The sequence below is a fragment of the Ictidomys tridecemlineatus genome, chromosome 4 (assembly GCF_052094955.1).
Source record: "Ictidomys tridecemlineatus isolate mIctTri1 chromosome 4, mIctTri1.hap1, whole genome shotgun sequence".
Lineage (NCBI taxonomy): Eukaryota > Metazoa > Chordata > Mammalia > Rodentia > Sciuridae > Ictidomys > Ictidomys tridecemlineatus.
Genome location: NC_135480.1, coordinates 174,258,070 through 174,281,160, shown reverse-complemented (window position 1 = coordinate 174,281,160; position 23,091 = coordinate 174,258,070). Strand labels below are relative to the sequence as shown.

The 23,091-nt window shown below is 38.2% G+C and overlaps 1 protein-coding gene across 1 annotated transcript in view; it reads right to left on the bottom strand.

Annotated features, from left to right (window-relative positions):
• Window positions 1–23,091, bottom strand: part of LOC101957720 (phospholipid-transporting ATPase FetA) — a 151,132-nt gene that overhangs the window by 57,501 nt on the left and 70,540 nt on the right. Inside the window, exons 8-11 of the mRNA XM_078044974.1 lie at window positions 18,852–18,924; window positions 18,421–18,491; window positions 15,645–15,727; window positions 14,668–14,826 (exon numbers count right to left, since the gene is read on the bottom strand). Coding sequence (XP_077901100.1) covers window positions 14,668–14,826; window positions 15,645–15,727; window positions 18,421–18,491; window positions 18,852–18,924 — 386 coding nt within the window. The remainder of the gene's footprint in view (window positions 1–14,667; window positions 14,827–15,644; window positions 15,728–18,420; window positions 18,492–18,851; window positions 18,925–23,091) is intronic.

Here is a 23,091-nt window from a genome sequence, read left to right as displayed (position 1 = left end):
ATCACTCAGGGGAAATCTGGTCTAGCAGGAGAAACCAACACTAGCAGGAGAAACCAGGGGACTAGAGGCCAGGCCCTCGCAACTGGGCGGCTGGAAACTGCAGGCCCGCTGGCGACAGTTCACCCACTGCCCGCGTAACTGGGCGGTAGGAGAACGCCCGCCCGCTGGCTACTGACCGCACGACTGGGTGGCTAGAGATCGCCTGCCCACTGCGACAGCCGGCCCGCTGCACGTGCGACTGGGCGGCTGGAGTCCAACCCCCCCTGCCGGCAATCGATCACCCGCCCGCTGCCTGTGATACTTGGTGGCTGGAGACCGCCCGCCTGCTGCGACCGAGAGCTGAAACCAAACAGAGACAGTCCAGTCATACCCCCCCATTAGGACACCCTGGCAAGGAGCCTGGGGCCTGTCATAGCAGAGTAGTGACGTCACTGGAGCTCGGCTGTCAGAATTCCTTCCCAGCGGAATCCACGTTAGCAGGGACAAAGGAGAGACAACAGAGTAATACAGAACCAAAACAAATCTATAGAAGAGAGCAGAAACACGGCAATCAAATAGAGCAGGAAGTAATGTGGACAACATGAGAAAACAAGGGAAAAAAGGAGTACAAACAATGCAGGACAACTTAATTCTACAGGAAGACATAGAAACATCAGAAGCAGGGATAGGGAAAGAACTCAAGGCATACCTAACTCGAATGGAAAGGAATATTAGAGAAGACATGAGACAGCAAGTCCAAGCAATAAAAGTATATTTTGAAAATGAATTAAACAAACAAACTCAAATGGCAAAGAACAAGCTCTACCAGGAGATAGAGATCTTAAAAAAAATCAAACAATAATCCTAGAATTGCAGGAAACTATAAACCAAATTAAAAACTCAAACAAGAATATTAAAAATAGACTTGATCAAGTAGAAGTCAGAACATCAGATAATGAAGACAAGGTTTATCAACTTGAAAAGAATATAGTCAACACGGAAAAGATGCTTAAATCCCACGAGCAATCTATTCAAGAGATATGGGATGTCATAAAAAAACCAAATTTGAGGGTCATCAGGATAGAAGAAGGCACAGAGATTCAAACCAAAGGAATGGACAGCATTAAATGAAATAATTCTAGAAAACTTCCCAGAGATGAAAGATGGAATGGATTGCCAAATTCTGGAAGCCTACAGGACCCCAAACATTCAAAACCATAATAGACCAACTCCAAGACATATAATTATGAAGATAGCCAACGTACAGAACAAGGAGAGTATATTAAAAGCTACGAGAGAGAGGAGGCAGATTACATTCAGGGGTAAACCAATTAGGTTAACGACTAATTTCTTATCACAGACTTTGAAAGTGAGAATATCCTGGAACAATGTATTTCAAATGCTGAAAAATAATGGATTCCAACCAAGAATACTGTATCCAGCAAAATTAAGCTTCAGATTTGACAATGAAATTAAAATCTTTCACAAGAAACAAAAGCTAAAAGAATTCTCAGCAAGAAAACCAGCACTGCAAAGCATTTTGAACAAAATACTGCAAGAAGAGGAATTAAAAAATAGTGCCCAAAACTAACAGCAGCAGGTATCTCAGTAAAGGGGGAGGAAAATAACCAAAAAGTAAAACTAGCCAAACTAAAATAAATAAATAAAGAAGCATGACTGGAAGTACAAATCATATCTCAATTGTAACCTTAAATGTTAATGGACTAAACTCACCAATCAAGAGACATAGGCTAGTAACCTGGATCAAAAAAACAAATCCAACAATATGCTGCCTTCAGGAGACTCATATGATAGGAAAAGACACACACAGGCTGAAGGTAAAAGGTTGGGAAAAATCATACCACTCACATGGCCCTCGGAAGCAAGCAGGAGTGGCCATACTCACATCAAATAAAATCAACTTCAAACTTAAGTTAATCAAGAAGGATAAAGAAGGACACTATATACTGTTAAAAGGAACCATCCACCAACAAGACATAACAATTATCAATTTGTATGCACCAAACAATGGAGCTGCAACGTTCATAAAAGAAACCCTCCTCAAGTTCAAGAGTCAAATAGACCACAACACAATAATTATGGGTGACTTCAACACACCGCTCTCGCCATTAAACAGATACTCTAGACAAAAACTGAATAAAGAAACTATAGAACTCAACAGCACAATCAATAACCTAGACTTAACCGACATATATAGTATATATCAACCATCATCAAGTGGATACACGTTCTTCTCAGCAGCACATGGATCCTACTCAAAGATAGACTATATAGTATGCCATAAGGCAACTCTTAGTAAATATAAAGGCATGGAGATAATACCATGCACCATATCTGATAATAATGGAATGAAATTGGAAATCAATGATAAAAGAAGGAAGGAAAAATCCTACATCACATGGAAAATGAACAATATGTTACTGAATGATCAATGGTTTACAGAAGACATAAAGGAGGAGATGAAAAAATTCTTAGAGACAAATGATAATACAGACACAACATACTGGAATCTATGGGACACAATGAAAGCAGTTTTAAGAGGGAAATTCATTGCTTGGAGTTCATTCCTCAAAAAAAGAAAAAGCAACAAATAAATGAACTCACACTACACCTCAAAAACCTAGAAAAGGAAGAGCAAAACAACAGCAAATGTAGTAGAAGACAAGAAATAATTAAAATTAGAGCAGAAATCAATGAAATTGAAACAAAAAAAACATTGAAAAAATTGATAAAACTAAAAGTTGGTTCTTTGAAAAAATAAATAAGATAGACAGGCCCTTAGCCATGCTAACGAAGAGAAGAAGAGAGAGAACTCAAATTACTAACATACGGGATGAAAAAGGCAATATCACAACAGACACTACAGAAATACAGAAGATAATTAGAAAGTATTTTGAAACCCTATATTCCAATAAAATAGAAGATAGTGAAGATATCGATAAATTTCTTAAGGCATACGATCTGCCCAGATTGAGACAGGAAGACACACACAATTTAAACAGACCAATAACAAAGGAAGAAATAGAAGAAGCCATCAAAAGACTACCAACCAAGAAAAGCCCTGGACCGGATGGGTATACAGCGGAGTTCTACAAAACCTTCAAAGAAGAATTAATACCAATACTTTTCAAGGTATTTCAAGAAATAGAAAAAGAAAGAGCTCTTCCAAATTTATTGTATGAGGCCAACATCACTCTGATCCCAAAACCAGACAAAGACACTTCAAAGAAAGAAAACTACAGACCAATATCTCTAATGAACTTGGATGCAAAAATTCTCAATAAAATTCTGGCGAATCGAATACAAAAACATATCAAAAAACTTGTGCACCATGATCAAGTAGGATTCATCCCTGGGATGCAAGGCTGGTTCAATATACGGAAATCAATAAATGCTATTCACCACATCAATAGACTTAAAGATAAGAACCATATGATCATCTTGATAGATGCAGAAAAAGCATTTGACAAAGTACAGCATCCCTTTATGTTCAAAGCACTAGAAAAACTAGGGATAACAGGAACTTACCTCAACATTGTAAAAGCTATATATGCTAATCCTCAGGCTAGCATCATCCTAAATGGAGAAAAATTGAAGGCATTCCCTCTAAAATCTAGAACAAGACAGGGATGCCCTCTATCACCACTTCTATTCAATTTAGTTCTCGAAGTACTAGCCAGAGCAATTAGACAGACAAAAGAAATTAAAGGCATAAAAATAGGAAAAGAAGAAATTAAATTATTGCTATTTGCGGATGACATGATAATCTACTTAACAGACCCAAAAGGGTCTACAAAGAAGCTGCTAGAGTTAATAAATGAATTCAGCAAAGTGGCAGGATATAAAATCAACATGCATAAATCGAAGGCATTCCTGTATATCAGCAATGAAACCTCTGAAATGGAAATAAGGAAAACCACTCCATTCACAATATCCTCAAAGAAAATAAGATACTTGGGAATCAACCTAACAAAAGAGGTGAAAGATTTATACAATGAAAACTACAGAACCCTAAAGAGAGAGAGAGAAGATCTCAGAAGATGGAAAAATGTATCCTGTTCATGGATAGGCAGAACTAACATCATCAAAATGGCGATATTACCCAAAGTTCTCTACAGGTTTAATGCGATGCCAATCAAAATCCCAACGGCATTTTTTGTAGAAATAGATAAAGCAATCATGAAATTCATATGGAAAAACAAATGACCCAGAATAGCAAAAGCAATTCTAAGCAGGAAGTGTGAATCTGGAGGTATAGCGATACCAGAGTTCAAACGGTACTACAAAGCAATAGTAACAAAAACAGAATGGTACTGGTACCAAAACAGGCAGGTGGACCAATGGTACAGAATAGAGGACACAGAGACTAATCCACAAAGTTACAACTATCTTATATTTGATAAAGGGGCTAAAAACATGCAATGGAGGAAGGATAGCATCTTCAACAAATGGTGCTGGGAAAATTGGAAATCCATATGCAACAAAATGAAATTGAATCCCTTTCTCTCACCATCCACAAAAGTTAACTCAAAATGGATCAAGGAGCTAGATATCAAATCAGAGACACTGGGTCTGATAGAAGAAAAAGTTGGCTCCGATCTACATATAGTGGGGTCGGGCTCCAAATTCCTTAATAGGACACCCATAGCCCAAGAGTTAATAACAAGAATAAACAAATGGGACTTACTTAAACTAAAAAGTTTTTTTCTCAGCAAGAGAAACAATAAAAGAGGTAAATAGAGAGCCTACATCCTGGGAACAAATTTTTACCCCTCACACCTCAGATAGAGCCCTAATATCCAGAATGTACAAAGAACTCAAAAAATTAAACAATAAGATAACAAATAACCCAATCAACAAATGGGCCAAGGACCTCAACAGACACTTCACAGAGGAGGACATACAATCAATCAATAAGTACATGAAAAAATGCTCACCATCTCTAGCAATCAGAGAAATGCAAATCAAAACCACCCTAAGATACCATCTCACTCCAGTAAGATTGGCAGTCATTATGAAGTCAAACAACAATAAGTGTTGGTAAGGATGTGGGGAAAAGGGTACACTTGTACACTGCTGGTGGGACTGCAAAATGGTGAGGCCAATTTGGAAAGCAGTATGGAGATTCCTGGGAAAGCTGGGAATGGATCCACCATTTGACCCAGCTATCGCCCTTCTCGGACTATTCCCTGAGGACCTTAAAAGAGCGCACTATAGGGATACGGCCATATCAATGATTATAGCGGCACAATTCACAATAGCTAGACTGTGGAACCAACCTAGATGCCCTTCAATAAATGAATGGATAAAAAAAAATGTGGCATCTATACACAATGCAGTATTATGCAGCACTAAGAAATGACAAAATCATAGAATTTGCAGGGAAATGGATGGCATTAGAGAAGATTATGCTAAGTGAAACTAGCCAATCCCTAAAAAACAAATGCCAAATGTCTTCTTTGATATAAGGAGAGCAACTAAAAACAGAGCAGGGAGGAAGAGCATGAGAAAAATATTAACATTAAACAGGGACAAGAGGTGGGAGGGAAAGGGAGAGAGGAGGGATAGTGCATGGAAATGGAAGGAGACCCTCATTGTTATACAAAAGTATAAGAGATTATGAGGGGCAAGGGGGAGGGGAAAAAGGGGAGAGAATTGAACAACAGCAGAGGAGGTAGAGAGGGAAGATGGGAGGGGAGGGGAGGGGAGGGGGGATAGTAGGGGATAGGAAAGGTAGCAGAATACAACAGTCACTAATATGCCATTATGTAAAAATGTGAGTACGTAACAGATGTGATTCTGCAATCTGTATTTGGGGTAAAAATGGAGTTCAAAACCCAATTGAGTCAAATGTATGAAAGATGATATATCATGAGCTCTATAATGTTTTGAACAATCAATAAAATAAATAAATAAATAAGTAAATAAATAATGAAATTTTAAAGTTTTACACATACTGACAATGTACTCCGAAGGTAAAAGGTTAAAACCCAAAACAGTTAAAAAAAAAAAAAAGAAAGACTGGGCCCACTCACCTGGGTTTCAAAAAGAAGGCGAAGATCATGGTAGAACTTGGCATCATGCAGCAGGAACAGAAACTAAACGCTTTACTGAGTACCTCAGGATGCCCTTGGTTCATTGGTTCTTTGTGTGGAGCTTCCCAAAGCTGCTCATGACCATGTAATCAACCAAGAATCGGAGGGAAACCTTAACTAAGTTGTGAGAGTAAGCAACCTAATGGCTATTGCATTGGGTAAGATAAAGAATTTTGGCTGAAAAATTGTCATGATGGCAAAAGGTTATGCAGTCAAGGGGGAGAAATAAAAAATGTCCACACACTTCTCCCTTTGTCAATGCTTTATTCTCTCAAATCACTCAATACAATTTCACTCTATAGGTTCTTAATCAAGGAAATGACAATCCTTAATGCTAGACACTGCAATAGACACAATCAATTCACAGCAAATAACTCTATATTAATTCTAACCACTGCAAACACACTTAATCATGACAGGCTCATGACAGACATTCCCTCTGCATGCTAAGCTCAAGGGTCAGGTCATAAGTCTCAAGCCTTAGGCTCTAAGTCCAGCAGATGAACACTTACTCAGGCCATGGTGATCAGATCAGGAACCAAGGCAGGCTTCTCTTGGGGTGGAGCTGAGGCTGGCTGAGGAGGTGGTCATAGGGAAAAGTCCTTTTCTCACCAGAGTCAAGAGACTGCTGTAGAGTTTGAGAGCAGGGAGAGCAATGCAGAAGGGATCAGGCAGATGAGAAGAGTTGGGATGTCAGTCCAGGTCTTCATCAGGTTCTCAGGCTTGTGTGTATCAGTGTTGGCTGGCTGAATGTCTGCTTCATCTGCTCCATCATTATACTAAATTTTGGGGCTTCTGACCACCCTTTCAATCCCTATCAGCTGCTATCATTCATCCTCAGGTTAAAACATCTGGTCTAGTGGTCTCCACCCTGATTTTCTTGCCTTTCTCCCTTATCAGGGTGAGGACAACATGCCAGAGACTTCACTCTGAGTCTGTCAGGGTGGGGAGAAGTGACTTGTTTGTGTCTGAGGGCCATACTGGAGGGCTCCATGAGGCATGGCTGGTGAGACTGCAGGTTTTAATGTGGAGTTTTAAAATGGAGTTGCTTAGGCTTGGGCCTAAGGCCATTGTTACAATCCACCCCCCTTGATTCACAGTGTTCACGCTCAGGGGGTATCCTAAGTGTACGCTGCAAATCAATACAGAGGCATCACCTATTCCACCCGCCAAAGGCCGGACTCCACATATGTCCAAAAGTCACTTCTCATTATGGATTGTTGTATCATTCCATAACCACCAATAGTGACCATGGTCCAATTACATCTGGTTAATATCAAAGTGGTAGCAATGTACCCAGGGATTATAATTACAATATAATCATAATCAGGAGATTCAATAGGGTTGAGACATTTGTAAATTGGTCTTGCATATAAGTCCCAATGAACCATTTCTTTTACATTTTCCAGTTGATCCAAATAGTCACTACAAGGTAATCAAATGATCCTGTACAAATTGAAACCAGATATTGGCTAAAATAAAAGAATGTGGGTCGTCACACTGGCTTTACAAACATAGGTTATTACAATACCAGTTTCCATCTGCTTGTGTTCCAGATAGGTGTTGACACAGACAAGAGCATCCAATAGTGTTCTTTTAAGCAGGAAGTTCCAAGTAATCTGCAACATATTCATATGCTCTTAAGTTTTTCTTCTCTGGTTTTAATTTCTGTATTTCACTTAGCATGTATCCTGAAGTTTTTAAGGCTATCATGAATATGAGTATAAGCAGTGCTTAGTGGCCACTTTCTTTTAAGTAATGGAATTTGGCAATTTGGAATGTGCCAGTACAAGGTGTCAAAATTGAGAAGCCTATAGAATGAACTTGTTACCAGTACTGGTAGTGCTCTCTGACATATTTTATGTTGGTTTGGTAGCTGCAAATGTCATTCCAGTACCTGTATATGTGTCCACTAATGTGGCAACATACTTATTATGGAAATCCTTAAGGGGTTCTATGAAGTCAATTTGTTTTCTGTAGATAAAATCTTTATATTCTAGATCTGGTTGGGCAGTTTTATGTAGATTAAATCTCAGTTTCATTTTGGGGCATGTAGTACATCTGCATACAGAAGTGTTTAACATTTTTATTCTAATTTGTTTCATATATATATATATATATATATATATATATATATATAATCAGCAGAATGCATTATAATTCATGTTATAAATATAGAGCACAATTTTTTATCTTTCTGCTTGTATACAAAGTATATTCACACAATTCGTGTCTTCTTCATACTTAGGGTAGTGATGTCCATCTCATTCCAGAAGTTTTGATAGCAATCCATTTTACATCTAAGTTCCATTTTTGGAACCAGTCATATAATGCATGTACTTCTATATAACCTAATTGTTCATGTAACTTTATAATTATCATGTTCAGCAATGTCTATTATTGTATTTTCAGGTTTGATATTTTCGCATGTTCCCTTAAATTTAAGTTTACAAGGATCTTTAGTAGGTTTTAGTTCCCAATTCCTTTCTAGCTTGATTGTAGCTGTTTTTGATAATTTATCTACTGTGTTGTTAAGTGTACTGGTGTCTGTGTCCCTGTTCGTATGTGCATCTACATGTGTAACTGTTATGTTAAATTTTGTACTGGCTTCATTTAGTTCTTTCCAAATATCTCTTGACCACAATGGTTTTCCACTGATATAGAAGTCTGAAGAAGCAACACACCATGAATCTGTATAAATATATATTTCCTTACATTTTTTTAACAAGGTCTCTCTAATGACTAATGCAACTGCTATTAGTTCTGCATGTTGTGCTGACATGTGCTCCCCTTGCTCTGTCAAGATTTTGCCTGTCTTATGGTTATATGCTGCTGCTTCCACTTAATAACTTCTTTCATTACTGTACTTTATCCATCTATAAACCATGCATTTTGTATATTTTCATTGTATTCAGGTCTCCATGTGCCTATATTTTCAATGTGGATTGTATTGGAAAAACAGGTACTAGTACAAATGGTGGCTTTGCTACTTCTTCTGGATTTATTAAATATGCCTACTTTTGGATCCTCCTCTTGTAAAAATTATTGTAGGTACTATTGCCACATCAGGACTTTCTTTTCCCATATAATATTTTGTGTCTCTTTGGGGGTGCGTCTACACCAGTCTTTAAGTGAAATTGGAATTCTTAATATAATGTGATCATTGGTCATAGTTTTAGCTTGTTTCAGAGCCTCAAAGGCAACCCATGCTAATTTTTCAAATAATGAATACTTATTGGATGCATATGGGAATGTTTTACAAAAGAATCCTATTGGTTGGGACTTAGTTTTGTTATTATAGAGTCCCCATATACCATAGTCCGGTGTAAAAATGATGTCCACAATAATAAGTTCCTTGGATGTTATGCAGTTTTCTAGATTCTGTTATATACTGTTTCAATACATCTAAAGCTTTTTGGTGATGTGATTCCCAGATAAAGTCTTATGATTTCCTTGTTATTGCATATATTGGTTGTAAAATGAGATTTAAGAATAGTATATGGTTGCACCTATATCCTAATATTCCTATCAATTATTGTGCTTCTTTCTTATTGGTTGGAGGTTGTAGTCCCAATATTCTATCTATAATTTGATCTGGGACTTGCCTTCCTTCTGCTGTGATCAAAACCCCTAAAAATTTTACTGTTTGATCTGGTCCCTGTACTTTCTCTCCATCCTTTTGCTATCAAGTATTACTTCCTCTGACATTTCATGCAAATCTTGTTATCATATCCTGCTATTAGTATATCATCTACATATGTATATACTGAGACATCCTTAATTTTAAGATCCTTAAGGGATTCTGATAGTGCAATATGAGCTGTTAGTGGGCTATTTTTATAGCCTTGTGGTAATCTTTTGAATATTTTGTGATATTGCACAGAATTCCATGTAAATGTGGTCATCTCCCTGGATTCTTCTGCTATAGGGATGGCAAAGAACATATCTGAGAAGTCTATAGTTACAAAAAATTTAAAATTGTTGGAGTGTACATGTTGTAATATTGTGGTAATGCCTGGCAGGTCTCCTGGCATCTGTGGTGTCAGTGCATTGACTGCTCTATAATCTACTGTAAATCTCTATTTACCATTAGGTTTTAAAAACAGACCAAATTGGGCTATTTTAGTCAAATAAAATAGTTCTTTCTATGATGTCTTCCCTCAACAATTCTTCAATTTTATTGGTTATTTCAGTGTGTCCTCCTTTTTTTGGGTATTGTTTTGTAAAGCTATATTTAATTTTAGGGAGTACTATGGGGTCCATCAGTAATGAAGCTAGATGTGCCTGAGACTTAGTCATAATATTTTAAAACTTTCTGTAAGTTATCCATGATGGGAAAATTCTGGGTATAAGATCCATCCCTAGAACCTTAAAAGGTATTTCATCTAAAAGTATCTTGGTTTTAAAGACTTCTCTGTCCCATAAAGGGATAGTTACATTTTTCCATTTTGTATTAATTTCTATATTCTCTACTCCTATTAAATGATACCCCCAAAATAGTTACTTGGCTTCCTATATCTATTAGGAATTTATGTGTTTCTATTTTTCCTTTTTTTTTCTGTGAGTATTAAGGGTAAATCTATATATATTTTATTATCCCCAGGCTGTTCTAATATAAAAAATACTGTCTTGACTCCTGAGTTTCCCTGCTGTTGAATGTCATGTTCCTGTTGTAAATTGGTGAATTTGTGTGTCTGAAGTTGCTGTTGTGTTTGGGGAAGTTGTTGTTTTGTGTCCTTTGTCTGTTGTTTGATGTGGGTCATCTGTTCGAAGGGAATCTGTCTCCTGACTGGGATTTCTGTCCTTGTCCTCTAAATGGTGTACTGCTCCTGGGCCTCCTGGGTATGGAACTCCTCCCTCATAGGGCCCTTTGTCTGGGAGGCTCCGTATTTACCCAAGGCTGCCTTTGCTCTCTGTTGTAAGAAATCTAATTTTGCTTTGTGAGGACTGAGCTGGAAAACTGAACTGGTGTGGTGAGGGCTGAGCTGGAAAACTGCACTGGTATGGTGAGGGCTGAGTTGGGAAAGAAAAAGATCTGACACCATCCAGCTCATTGGCTTCTTTAAAAGAAGTAACTACATCTTGTAATATATGCATGCCTTCTTGTGCTGATGTTAAAGTTAGTTTGAGATGAGGTGGACCACCTCTAATTATTAGTCTTTTCATCTGAGGTAACAGCTCTGCCTGTAATGGCATGTTACATGTATGTATATTGTATATCATAAAGTATATTCTTAATTTCCTAGTTAATTTAATAGCCTGTTGGTGTGTAGTCCATTGTATCTGTGATTCAACACTGCCTACATCCATCACAGGAAATGCCCTCACCCATACTAATGCTACCCATTCCAGGACAGTGTGTTCCTGCAATCTTTTCTTACTAGTGTCAGCCACTAAAGCCTCATATATAGATTAATTTTCTACTATAGAGGTTATTATATGCATTTCACCTCCATTAACTCTAATTGCGTGGGCTCCATGCTCCAAAAGTCTTAGTAGAGATTCTATATCTTGCTCCCCATCTGGGCAGATTCATTCCTTAACTGATGCAGCTCTATTCTACTAAAAGTTCTCACTTCAACTTCCTCTTCATTACCACTATCTTTTGACCCCCTTTTCCTTGGTGTTCTGGTCATTTTTCGTGTAGTTACCGGTAAAACTTCCCGATTATCTGGGTGAGTTTTCTGTCTATCCAGGGCCTTTCTTACAAAGGTTTCACCTTTGGTCCTGTCTTCATCTGTCATTAACAGTTTTAACTAGCAATCCCAGGATTTCTTTTGAAGTGGCTCTAGCAATGATTGGCTGATCTACCTCTGGGTGGGATGGAGGATATCAATTCCTTTAGTTACCTTGTTAAATCCTGGCAGTTTCCCTTGCATTGTTCTTTCTAGTTCTCTACAGGGCTAGCAGAACTAAGTTCCTGGTTACTTTCTTTCTTTTTAAAGATGTTATTGAATTTCCTCATTTTTCCAATATGCTGTAGACTAATTTAATATACTTTTCTCTACAAAACCACACAAAAGATGTATCTGTCTCTATATGCTGTAGTGCTTTTGCAATTTGATTTTCTAGGTGTCTGTGTAAGCACTTCTCTATCCAGTTTCTGTGTTATTGAATATATCTGTCTAGGAAGCAAATTGTGTAATTTGCTATATGATGGTGTATCTGTGTGGTGTTATTACCAATTTGATATATGTCTTTGCAGAGGTGTAATGTCCTGTTAGGTTTATTGCTATGATTACCAATGTAAGTATTATAACAAGTTTCACTGTGTTTAGAAAAAGCTTCTGAATTTTATATGTGGTTGTCACACAGGCAGGACAAGACATTTCTCCCAGACATTTTGTTTCCTTGATTGCCGACTAAGCCAACTGTCGCTATGGCAAAAGGTGTGGCTTATGCAGACAAGGGGGAGAAATAAAGAATGTCCACACACTTCCGCCTTTGTCAATGCTTTATTCTCTCAAATCACTCAATACAATTTCACTCTATAGGTTCTTAAGGAAATAACAATCCTTAATGCTAGACACTGCAATAGACACAACCAATTCACAGCAAATAACTCTATATTAATTCTAACCACTGCAAACACACTTAATCATGACAGGCTCATGACAGACATTCCCTCTGCATGCTAAGCTCAAGGGTCAGGTCATAAGTCTCAAGCCTTAGGCTCTAAGTCCAGCAGATGAACACTCACTCAGGCCATGGTGATCAGATCAGGAACCAAGGCAGGCTTCTCCTGGGGTGGAGCTGAGGCTGGCTGAGGAGGTGGTCATAGGGAAAAGTCCTTTTCTCACCAGAGTCAAGAGACTGCTGTAGAGTTTGAGAGCAGGGAGAGCAATGCAGAAGGGATCAGGCAGATGAGGAAGAGTTGGGATGTCAGTCCAGGTCTTCATCAGGCTCTCAGGCTTGTGTGTATCAGTGTTGGCTGGCTGAATGTCTGTTCATCTGCTCCATCATTATACTAAATTTTGGGGCTTCTGACCACCCTTTCAATCCCTATCAGCTGCTATCATTCATCCTCAGGTTAAAGCATCTGGTCTAGTGGTCTCCACCCTGATTTTCTTGCCTTTCTCCCTTATCAGGGTGAGGACAACATGCCAGAGACTTCACTCTGAGTCTGTCAGGGTGGGGAGAAGTGACTTGTTTGTGTCTGAGGGCCATACTGGAGGGCTCCATGAGGCATGGCTGGTGAGACTGCAGGTTTTAATCTGGAGTTTTAAAATGGAGTTGCTTAGGCTTGGGCCTAAGGCCATCCTCACAAAAATGAATATTTTGTTAGTGAAAACTGTACTTTTAGTACAGTAAGGAAAATAAGTCTATTTTACATCTTTTGAGTTTGGGAACTAGCTTCTAAGCTACCATTTCAGGTAAAAAACCAAGGAAAGACATTCCACCAGGGCCTCCCTGGACTCTAAGCTAAAAATATATATATATTTTTTTTGTGGGAGGCCACCCCTCAGCTATTATAGATAGCATCTTCACTCAGCCTTGATCCAAGAAGGTTTTGATCTGGCATTACCCTGGGGCTCTTCTCACTCTGCCTGATGCAGGTGATCACTGCCTTCCCTTGGCTAGGAAGTCTGCTTTCTCATAGCTTTCTCCAGAGTTTCTCTGCCTGATTTGGTGAAGAATATATTCTATGGAAAAGTGTTTTGTGTATCCCCCATATAAAAATAAACCAGACGTAGGGCTGGGGTTGTGGCTCAGCAGTAGAGTGCTCACCTAGCATGTGCAAGGCCCTGGGTTTGATCCTCAGCACCACATAAAAACAAATAAAGGTATTGTGTCCAACTACAATTAAAAAAAAATAAATTTTAAATAAATAAATAAATAAACCAACCAACCGTAGGCTCATGCTCTCTCTCTTGCTTATAAGGTCTCAAAGAGCTGCCTTGCCCCACTTTATAAAAAATTACTTCCATGTCGTGTGGTCTTTTTGCTGCCAGCCTTTCCACTGCCCAGGAGGGACATGGAGCGGGGAATTTTAAAAAGAAAGTTAACTAACACAGTTGTCAATTATCACTGAGGACATATCACAGAGGCTTCCTTTACTTTCCTGAACCATAATATAATCCAAGAACATCTCTTGCTCTAAGTATTATGCACTGTGATTCTAACTGTGGTACCTTCTGATATGAACTTTTCATATAATACTTTTATTTTTCCATAATGAGCACTATCTCTATTATCTCCTCATGAGAGTAGTCCAAATGAATCTCTCCCCTTTCATATGCAAGTTCTCTTCCTTTCTCTCTATATATACCCTTCATTGTATCCACATTTGGTTGAAAAGACTCATGAATGCTCTGTGATCTTGAACACAAAGCCTTTCTCTAACAAAGGTGGAGCTGATATGTTGGAAGCTCACTGCCTGGAAAACATGTCACTTTGTTTTCTAAGAAATAAAAAAATTTTTACATACACATATCTACCACTCTGTAGCTACCTATTTCTAAACCATAGAGTACTGATATACAGCTGATGTCATATCCATATCCTAAAAACTAACTATCCACAACAGATTCCAACAGGCTGAGAGTCTGGTTATGGCTTCAGGGAAACGTACCAGTATAAATGACCAGGCCAAAACACCAATCTGTATTCCTGATGATGCAGCCACGGAGCAGCAGCTTGTCATGGTCCAGGGGGTAGCTTTTCCTCTTATAGGTCAGGATTCCTGTGAATTTATCTAACTTGTTATTGGGAGGATCACACTTCACTTCTCCTGCAGAAAAATGAAGGAGTGAAAGTTCTGGCTCTGTAATATTTAGGTTTTCCTAACAGGATGGAAGGAGACACAACAGAAAAGTAGAAAGAAAACTCATGACATTTTTTTCCTATTCTGTCTCAGCTGCTTCCTATTTCTTACCAGCTCCCTTCAGAAAAGCAAATAAAAGTTTCTGGACATCAAAGAAAAATAATTATGTATGTGACATGGATCATCCAGAGAGGAAAACTCACATAACTTATTATCATCAGTACTGCCAGATCAGTTGATCTCTAAATGTGAAGAAACGAAAAAAAATACTTAAAGAAAACCTAGTATTTTTTCAAAATGGAAATAATTTAACATCTTCCTGATTAGTACATATATCTTTTAAAAGTATTTATGCTATACTTAAAATGATAAGGTAAAATCTAGAGAAAAGTTTAGAGAAAAGTGCTATTAACCTTTTGAAGAATATCTTTTCAAATTTTTTTCCCTATACATCAAACATTCATGTTTCCACAAATAGGTTTATGTTACATATACTATGCAGTCTTTCATAACATGCATTTTTTCTCCTACTAATATGGCATAACTATTTTTCTATGTCAATAAATATCAACTTGTGGGCTGGGGATGTGGTTTAGTGGTAGAGTACTTGCTGAGCATGCGTAAGGCCTTGGGTTCAATTCCCAGCAATGTAAAATAAACAAACATCAACTAGCATATTGTCTGTAATGAATTGAGTAGAATTCCCTGTATGGATGTGTTGTATTTTATTTAGCCAGTCCTCTCCTGATGAAAGTTTGGGTGGGTAAACCTATTTCCTAACTTACCATCAAAGACAGAAAGCAGCTCCAGATTATCTTCCAGGTCACCGGTACTGGTGATGGCCTGCTTCACTTTTAAGTTGGTTTCACTAAAGTAAAGGACACAGGATCACTAGACTATAGGATATAAACACAGAAGCCCCACAGGACCATTTTTCCAACTTCTTCAAAGGGTTTGAAAAATAGATGTTGCCAACAGAGTTTGGGCTAAGGGTTTGAGCTGTTGGAATCCCTTGCACTGTTCCCTACTCTTGTGGCAGTATTGAGTGAGAAGCAGAGTGCTAGCCCACTCATTCCCCTCTCCCCCCAGCAACATGTCATCACTACTTAAACCAACCCAGGAGATCTAGCTGGCCAGATGATCTAGACAAGTAGAAGAGACATCACCAAGCAACTTGCTCCCTTCAAGAAAAAAGAGTGGATTTTGGTAGGAGCCTGCACAAACCTCTGAGGAAACATACTCCTGACCTCATAAGTATGCATAGGGCCCCACAAAGAAGTCCCAATTAACCATTTGCTGACACAGGAATTTAAAAAGACAGAAGCAAAAATAGAAGCCACATTTCAAAAAGTTTGTGGAGGGACAATGAGATAGTCACAAGAAAAAGAAAAAGCTGATAAACACAAATCTCCATAAGACAAGCTCTCTACAGATGATCCCTATCCTCCTAGACTTTAGCTCTTGTACATTAGTGAATTTCTACTGCAAAAACTCACAGAACAGCATTTTACTGGTAAATAATTACTTCCACATTCATTTTTTTCTCCCTGGAAACTTTGGAACTCTCTTCTGAAAATTTATAGTTCTATCTGGGAGCTCAACAAGATAAGCACCAAAAAAAAAAAAAAATCCAATCAATAAATGGGCCAAGGACCTGAACAGACACTTCTCAGAAGAGGATAAAGGATCAATCAACAAATATACGAAAAAATGCTCATCATCTCTAGCAATCAGAGAAATGCAAATTAAAACTACACTAAGATACCATCTCACTCCAGTAAGAATGGCAGCCATTATGAAGACAAACAACAAGTGCTGGCAAAGATGCGGGGGAAAAAGGTACACTCATACACTGCTGGTGGGACTAAAAATTGGTGAAGCCAATTTGGAAAGCAATATGGAGATTCCTTGGAAAGCTGGGAATGGAACCTCCATTTGACCCAGCTATTCCTCTTCTCAGACTATACCCAAAGTACCTAAAAACAGCATACTACAGGGATACAGCTACATCAATGTTTATAGCAGCCCAATTCACAATAGCTATACTGTGGAGCCAACCTAGATGTCCTTCAGTGGGGGAATGAATAAAAAAAATGTGGCATTTATACACAATGGAATATTACTCAGCAATAAAAAAGAATAAGATCATGGCATTTGCAGGGAAATGGATGGCATTAGAGAAGATTATGCTAAGTGAAGTTAGCCAATCCCCAAAAAACAAATGCTGAATGTCTTCTCTGATATAAGGGGGGTGACTCAAAATGGGGTTGAGAGGGAGAGCAAGGGAGGAAGATTACCTCTAGATAGGGAATAGGGGTGGGAGGGAAAGGAAGAAAGAAGGGGAATAGCATGGATGGTGAAAGGAGACCCTCATCATTATACAAAATACATGTATGAAGATGTGAATTTGGGTCAACATACCTTATATACAATCAGAGATATGATAAATTGTGGTATAAAGGTGTATTAGAATTGTAATGCAAAAAATAATAATTAAAGAGCTCATGTATAATGGCATAATTTGGAGTGGACATACTTTATATACAGAGTTACGAAAAATAGTGTTGTAAATGGATAATTATGACTGTAATGCATTCCACTATTGTCATGTATGTAAGAAATAAAAAAAGAAATAAACAAATACAATTTTAAAATATTTAAAAAAGAGAAAATGTATAGTTCTATTAACCTCTTTCCTGCTACTTAGCATTATGAAATACAGCTGTCCCTCAATATCTTCAGGGGATTGATTCCAGGATCCCCCAAAGATACCCAAATCCTCAAGTTCCTTATATAAAATGGTAGAATATTTGCATATAACCTTGCACACCCTCCATACTTAAAGTAATCTCTAGATTGCTTATAGTTCTTTTTTTTTCTTTTTTGGCACTGATGATTGAACCCACAAGCACTTAACCACTGAATTACATCCCCAGTCCTTTCTATTATTTTTATTTTGAGATAGGTCTTACTAAATTGCTTAGGGCCTTGCTAAGTTGCTGAGGCTAATCTGGAACTTGCAATCTTCCTGCCTCAGTCTCCTCAATTGCTGGGATTACAGGAATGTGCCACTATGTCTGGCTAGATTGCTTATAATTCTCAATATAATGTAAATGCTATGTAAATACTTGTTAATTATTTAGCAAAAGAAGACAAGGAAAAAAGTCTGTACATGTTTATAAAGATGCAAATTTTTTTCAAATATTTTCCATCTCTGAGTGGTCAAAGCCACTGATACAGATCCTGTGGTTATGGAAGGCTGACTACTGTCAGAGATAATGTTTTCAGTTTAGAAATGGAGAACATGGAGTTTATTTGCCCAGATTCTGTACCCAGTGGGGGCTCAATCATTGCTGCCAAGAGCTTGGCCTTCATTTTTAAGGATCCCAAGGATCTGGTTTCCTGTCTTTTCTCATTTGGATATTTCTAGGCTCTCTGGCTGATATACTACCACTTCCACCTTATAATAAGGTCATTTACCTGCATCATGCTCTCTCTCAGTGAGATGCCACTCAGAGCTGGCTAAATTGTCTTAATGGAATATCAGGGAGGAACACTTACCCATCCAGGTCTGCTGTTTCTATGTATGTCAGACTGTATGGCTCACTGCTGGAGAGTAATAGTAGATCTGCCTGTGATTAGAAAAGTCAGAGAAGCTAAGGAAAGCAGGAAGGCAGGCTTTTAACATTACAGTGTGACAAAAGCAGTCCCTCAGGAACAGACATCCCTAAGAATTTTATAGACACCTGGTTTACTTTCTATGTCTGGGACCCATCACTGCTACCACACAGCTCTCTCAAAGCTACTCATACTTTGTCTGTAGCTTTGGGGAAGGATGGAGAATAAGTTTCTTACTCTAGGAGTTGTTGATCTCTGATGCAAAGTGAGGCAGACGAAGGTCACCAAGAGCAATGGCAGCAAAAGGGATGTAAGGGTCCCAGGATCCCGCTCAAGCCAAAAAATAAAAAGCCACAGCCAGAATAGGTACTCACAGGGACAGCCTGGTCATTTTTTAGTTTTATTATATCTCCCACTTGGACATTCATCCATTTGTCCTCCTTCACCCTGCAAGATAATGATCTTTAAATGTCTGCTCTGTGAATTCTCCAAAGCTCTGTTTTAACAATCAAGAAACAAAACATAAAACAAGGCTGAGATGAAAGAAGACAGGATCAAACTGGTTTGTGGTGCATCCTCCCTGCTATCAAGAATGGGACCCATTTCTCTTGACTTCAGGTTATAAACATTTCTTAGAACCCCATACACAGACATAGGGTCTACATATCATACATGTATATGTAGACATACATGCACATGATTATTTTATTTTTTTTAAAGTAGTTTTTAGTTGTCAATGGACCTTTATTTTTATTTATATGCGGTGCTGAGAATCTAACCCAGGGCCTCACACGTGCTAGGCAAGCACTCTACAACTGAGCTACAACCCCAGCCCCACATGATTATTTTCTAAGTGAAACAGAATAGTAAAGAATTTAGAAGGAAAAATTAAAGTCTCCCTTATCCACAGACCTTAGTTAGACTCCCTAAAGGTAGCCACTGTAATTTTTCTGTGTGTGTTTCTTTCTAGAAAATCTCAACTCAACTGGGCACAGTGGCACTTGCTTGTAATCCCAGTGGCTCAGGAGGCTGAGGCAGGAGGATTGCAAGTTCAAAACCAGGTTTATCAAGAGCGAGGCGCTAAGCAACTCAGTGAGACCCTGTCTCTAAATAAAATACAAAATAGGGCTGGGGATGTGGCTCCGTGGTTGAGTACCCCTGAGTTCAATCCTCAGTATCAAAAAAAACCCCAAAACCTTCAAGTCACAAAATTCCATACAATATATAATCTAAAAGTTATGCATTAAAGACATAGCTTTCTGCACTTTGCATTTTTCATTTAGTAATATATCTTGGAAAGTATTTATAGAAGTATTTATTTTGAATAGCTAAAATATATTCTATCATATGGCTATACAAATTTTATCTTTTTAAGTATTTATTTCTTAGTTTTAAGTGGACACAATATCTTTATTTTATTTTTATGTGGTGCTGAGGATCAAACCCAGTGCCCCACGCATGCTAAACCACTGAGCCACAATCCCAGCCCTATACAAATTTTCTTTATGTTAAAATCATATTACCTTTGACTCTCAAAACCCCATTTTCCTGGCAGGTTCTACAATAATACTTCTTTTACTCCCTCATTTTTTGTGCTTCAATTTCTCCAACTGCATAGAATTTGTAAGTCTTGCCTTTCTGACAAAGGATAAGGAGAAGATATATATATGTGTGTGTGTGTGTGTGTGTGTGTGTGTGTGTGTATCCACAAACATTTGGAAACATTAACTACCCCCTTAAATAATTCTATTATACCAAGTGCCCAAAGATTTGAGAAACAGAGGCCACATCTAGACATCATTCCACAGTTCATCTCTGTAGACAGTCTTGTCACCTGTAGGCCATGATATACATCAGCACTTTGCCAGACACACAAAGCCATAATTCCCATAGGTATACTTTTCTAAGAAAATCTTCTCTTTGAGAAGTGCCAAATTTCTTATAAGTAATAAAATCCTTTAATATAAATTTCACCTTCATATAGAGAATTTTCTGATAGCACTGACGTGTAGTAGCTATAAGCCTTGGAGAAAGACAGCTGGGACTTGCTTTATTTAGTCTTGATTTGACATTTACTTTTGTGGGTTCTCTAGCATTCTATCTGCCATGGTTTTCACCAATGAAACACAAGCAGAAAGCAGGGATATCACTTTCTACTTTTCCTGGAAATTTAAAAATATGTTTACAGATAATAAAAGTGTGTGTTTATAAAATAAATTATTTGTTGAGACTGGGGATTGAACCCAGGGATCCTCTATCACTGAGCCACATCCCAGCCCTTTTAAGAATTGTGTACTTTGAAACAGGGTCTTGAATTTATGATCTTCCTGCCTCATCCTCCCACTTCACTGGGATTACAGGTTTATGCCAATGCACCTGGATAAAGGCTTATATTTTATTACATAAGGAGCTGTCAAACTAGTACCAATTTGTTCTTGGACATTATAATAACCATACATCTTAGATCTGGGAGAGTGGATAAATTCCTTACTGATTTAAACTATTCAAATCAGTAAGGAATTTATGTACTTATGCCATAAGTACATTTTTATTTCCAGGCTTTGCATTTTAACTTATAGTTTAGGAAGAATGGCCAGAGAGCTAGAGAAGGCGATGCTCTGACTTCAGGGGAGACCATTCACTTACACTCTCTGTTTTACATGAATGATACCTGTGGAGTTCTGAAACGCACTGATACTTTCCAACAAATACTTAAAGTCAACACTCTCAAAAGCAAGGCTTTTGGGTTTTTTTGTTTTTGTTTTCCCTTTAGGGGTATAGCTGGCAGTGACACCTTCCCTGTCCCCTGTCCCATGCCTCAAGCCTCTCAGGCCCAGTCCTTCTCCTGCTCACTCTCAAAGGAAGGCTTTTCTTGCCATAAAGTAAGGATCCAGAAAAAAGAGAGAATTAAATCTAGAACTGGGAGAGTGTACTGAAGCTGTTTTGGTCTGGGGTAAGGAAGGGGATTTCTAGTTTTAACGATCTAGTAACCTAAGTTTTAATTTATCCTACAACATGGACAAGTGGTGAACTCTTATGATCTTAAGAGGTAGTCATTTGGAACTATAGACCCCTCATAGGGCTGGGACTGTAGCTCAGTGGCAGAGCGCTTGCCTCACACATGTGAGGCACTGGGTTCGAGCCTCAGCATCACATAAAAATAAATAAACAAATTAAAGGCATGCTATCCATCTACAACTACAGGAAAAAAAAAGAAAAAGAAAAAGAATCCTCATGAAGTCAGAACCCTTAAGGACAGCAGCATTAGTGAAAGGGTGGCCTAAAAAGTAAACTGACCACAGGCAAGACAGTCTGCCTACCTTAATATGGAAGGTTGAGGTCAGTGAATGGAGGACTCTCCCCTGAGAATCTGAATCCTTATGTGACATGGGGTTCATTCACCCTTATACTTTTTCCAAGTTAGGTCCTGGCAGATGAAACCACTGAGTCATCTGACAGAAGCAAACATAAAACCCTTCTAGAATGATAACTCAGTTTACTTTTGTCAACAAAATTATTGATAACTGAAAAATGACAAAAATCCCAACTTGCTAAACAGAGAAGCTTTTGCAGTAGCAGCAATGCTCAGACTCATATTCTAGAAAAAAGAAAGCTGCTTTGAAAGCTGGACAGCTGAGCCTCACCTCTGTGTATAAAATTCATCAGATTCTCGTTGGATACAGAGTCTAACCAGGGCCTTGCTAATTAACTTCTGCCCTAAAATAACTCCATGACAAATTTCCCTCCAATAATCTTATAAAATCCAAGGCCTCAAGCTTCAGTGTTCATTTGACTAAATTCATTTGGTCAGCAACTCCCTTGGCTAGTTACGAATACACTTCAGTTTTGCCCTTTCTTTCTTTTCTTTTCTTTTCCTTTCTTTCTTTCTTCTTTCCTCTTTCCTTCCTTCCTTCCTTCCTTCCTTCCTTCCTTCTTTCTTTCTTTCTTTCTTTCTTTCTATTTTTCTTCTTAATTACAACACGTCCTTTTTGGTGTCTTTTTTTTTTTTTTTTTTTTGTACCAAGATAGAACTCAGGGGCACTCGACCACTGACCACATCCCCAGCCCTATTTTGTATTTTATTTAGAATCAGGGTCTCACTGAGTTATTTCGTGCCTTTCTTTTGCTGAGGCTGGCTTTGAACTTGCAATCCTCCTGCCCTAGCCTCATGAGCCACTGGGGATTACAGGCAAGTGCCACCATGCCATTTTTGGTGTCTTATGGGAGATTTCAACAGTTCTAAATACTCAAGGAAACAATCTAGTGTAAGTAAGAATCAGCAGACAAAATAAACAATAGGATGAGATGCCTAGAACACCAGATGACAGAATTACATGATAAAAATTACAGATACAAGTGAGCTGTAAGGCCACCATGAGAAAGGCTGAACCTCAACCTTGACTTCCTTCAGGTTTTCACTTTATTGCAGTTGTGCTTCTGCTCATGCTGGCCATTCTTCTTTTCACACAATCCCTTTTATTGAATTCTTCCCATTCTTCAAGGTCTGGTACAGATATCACCTCCTCCAGAAAGTCTTCTTTGATTTCTTTTGCCAAGAAATCAAAGAAGTAATTTGTTATACCTCTTATGATATCTTCATATTTTGCCTTACAT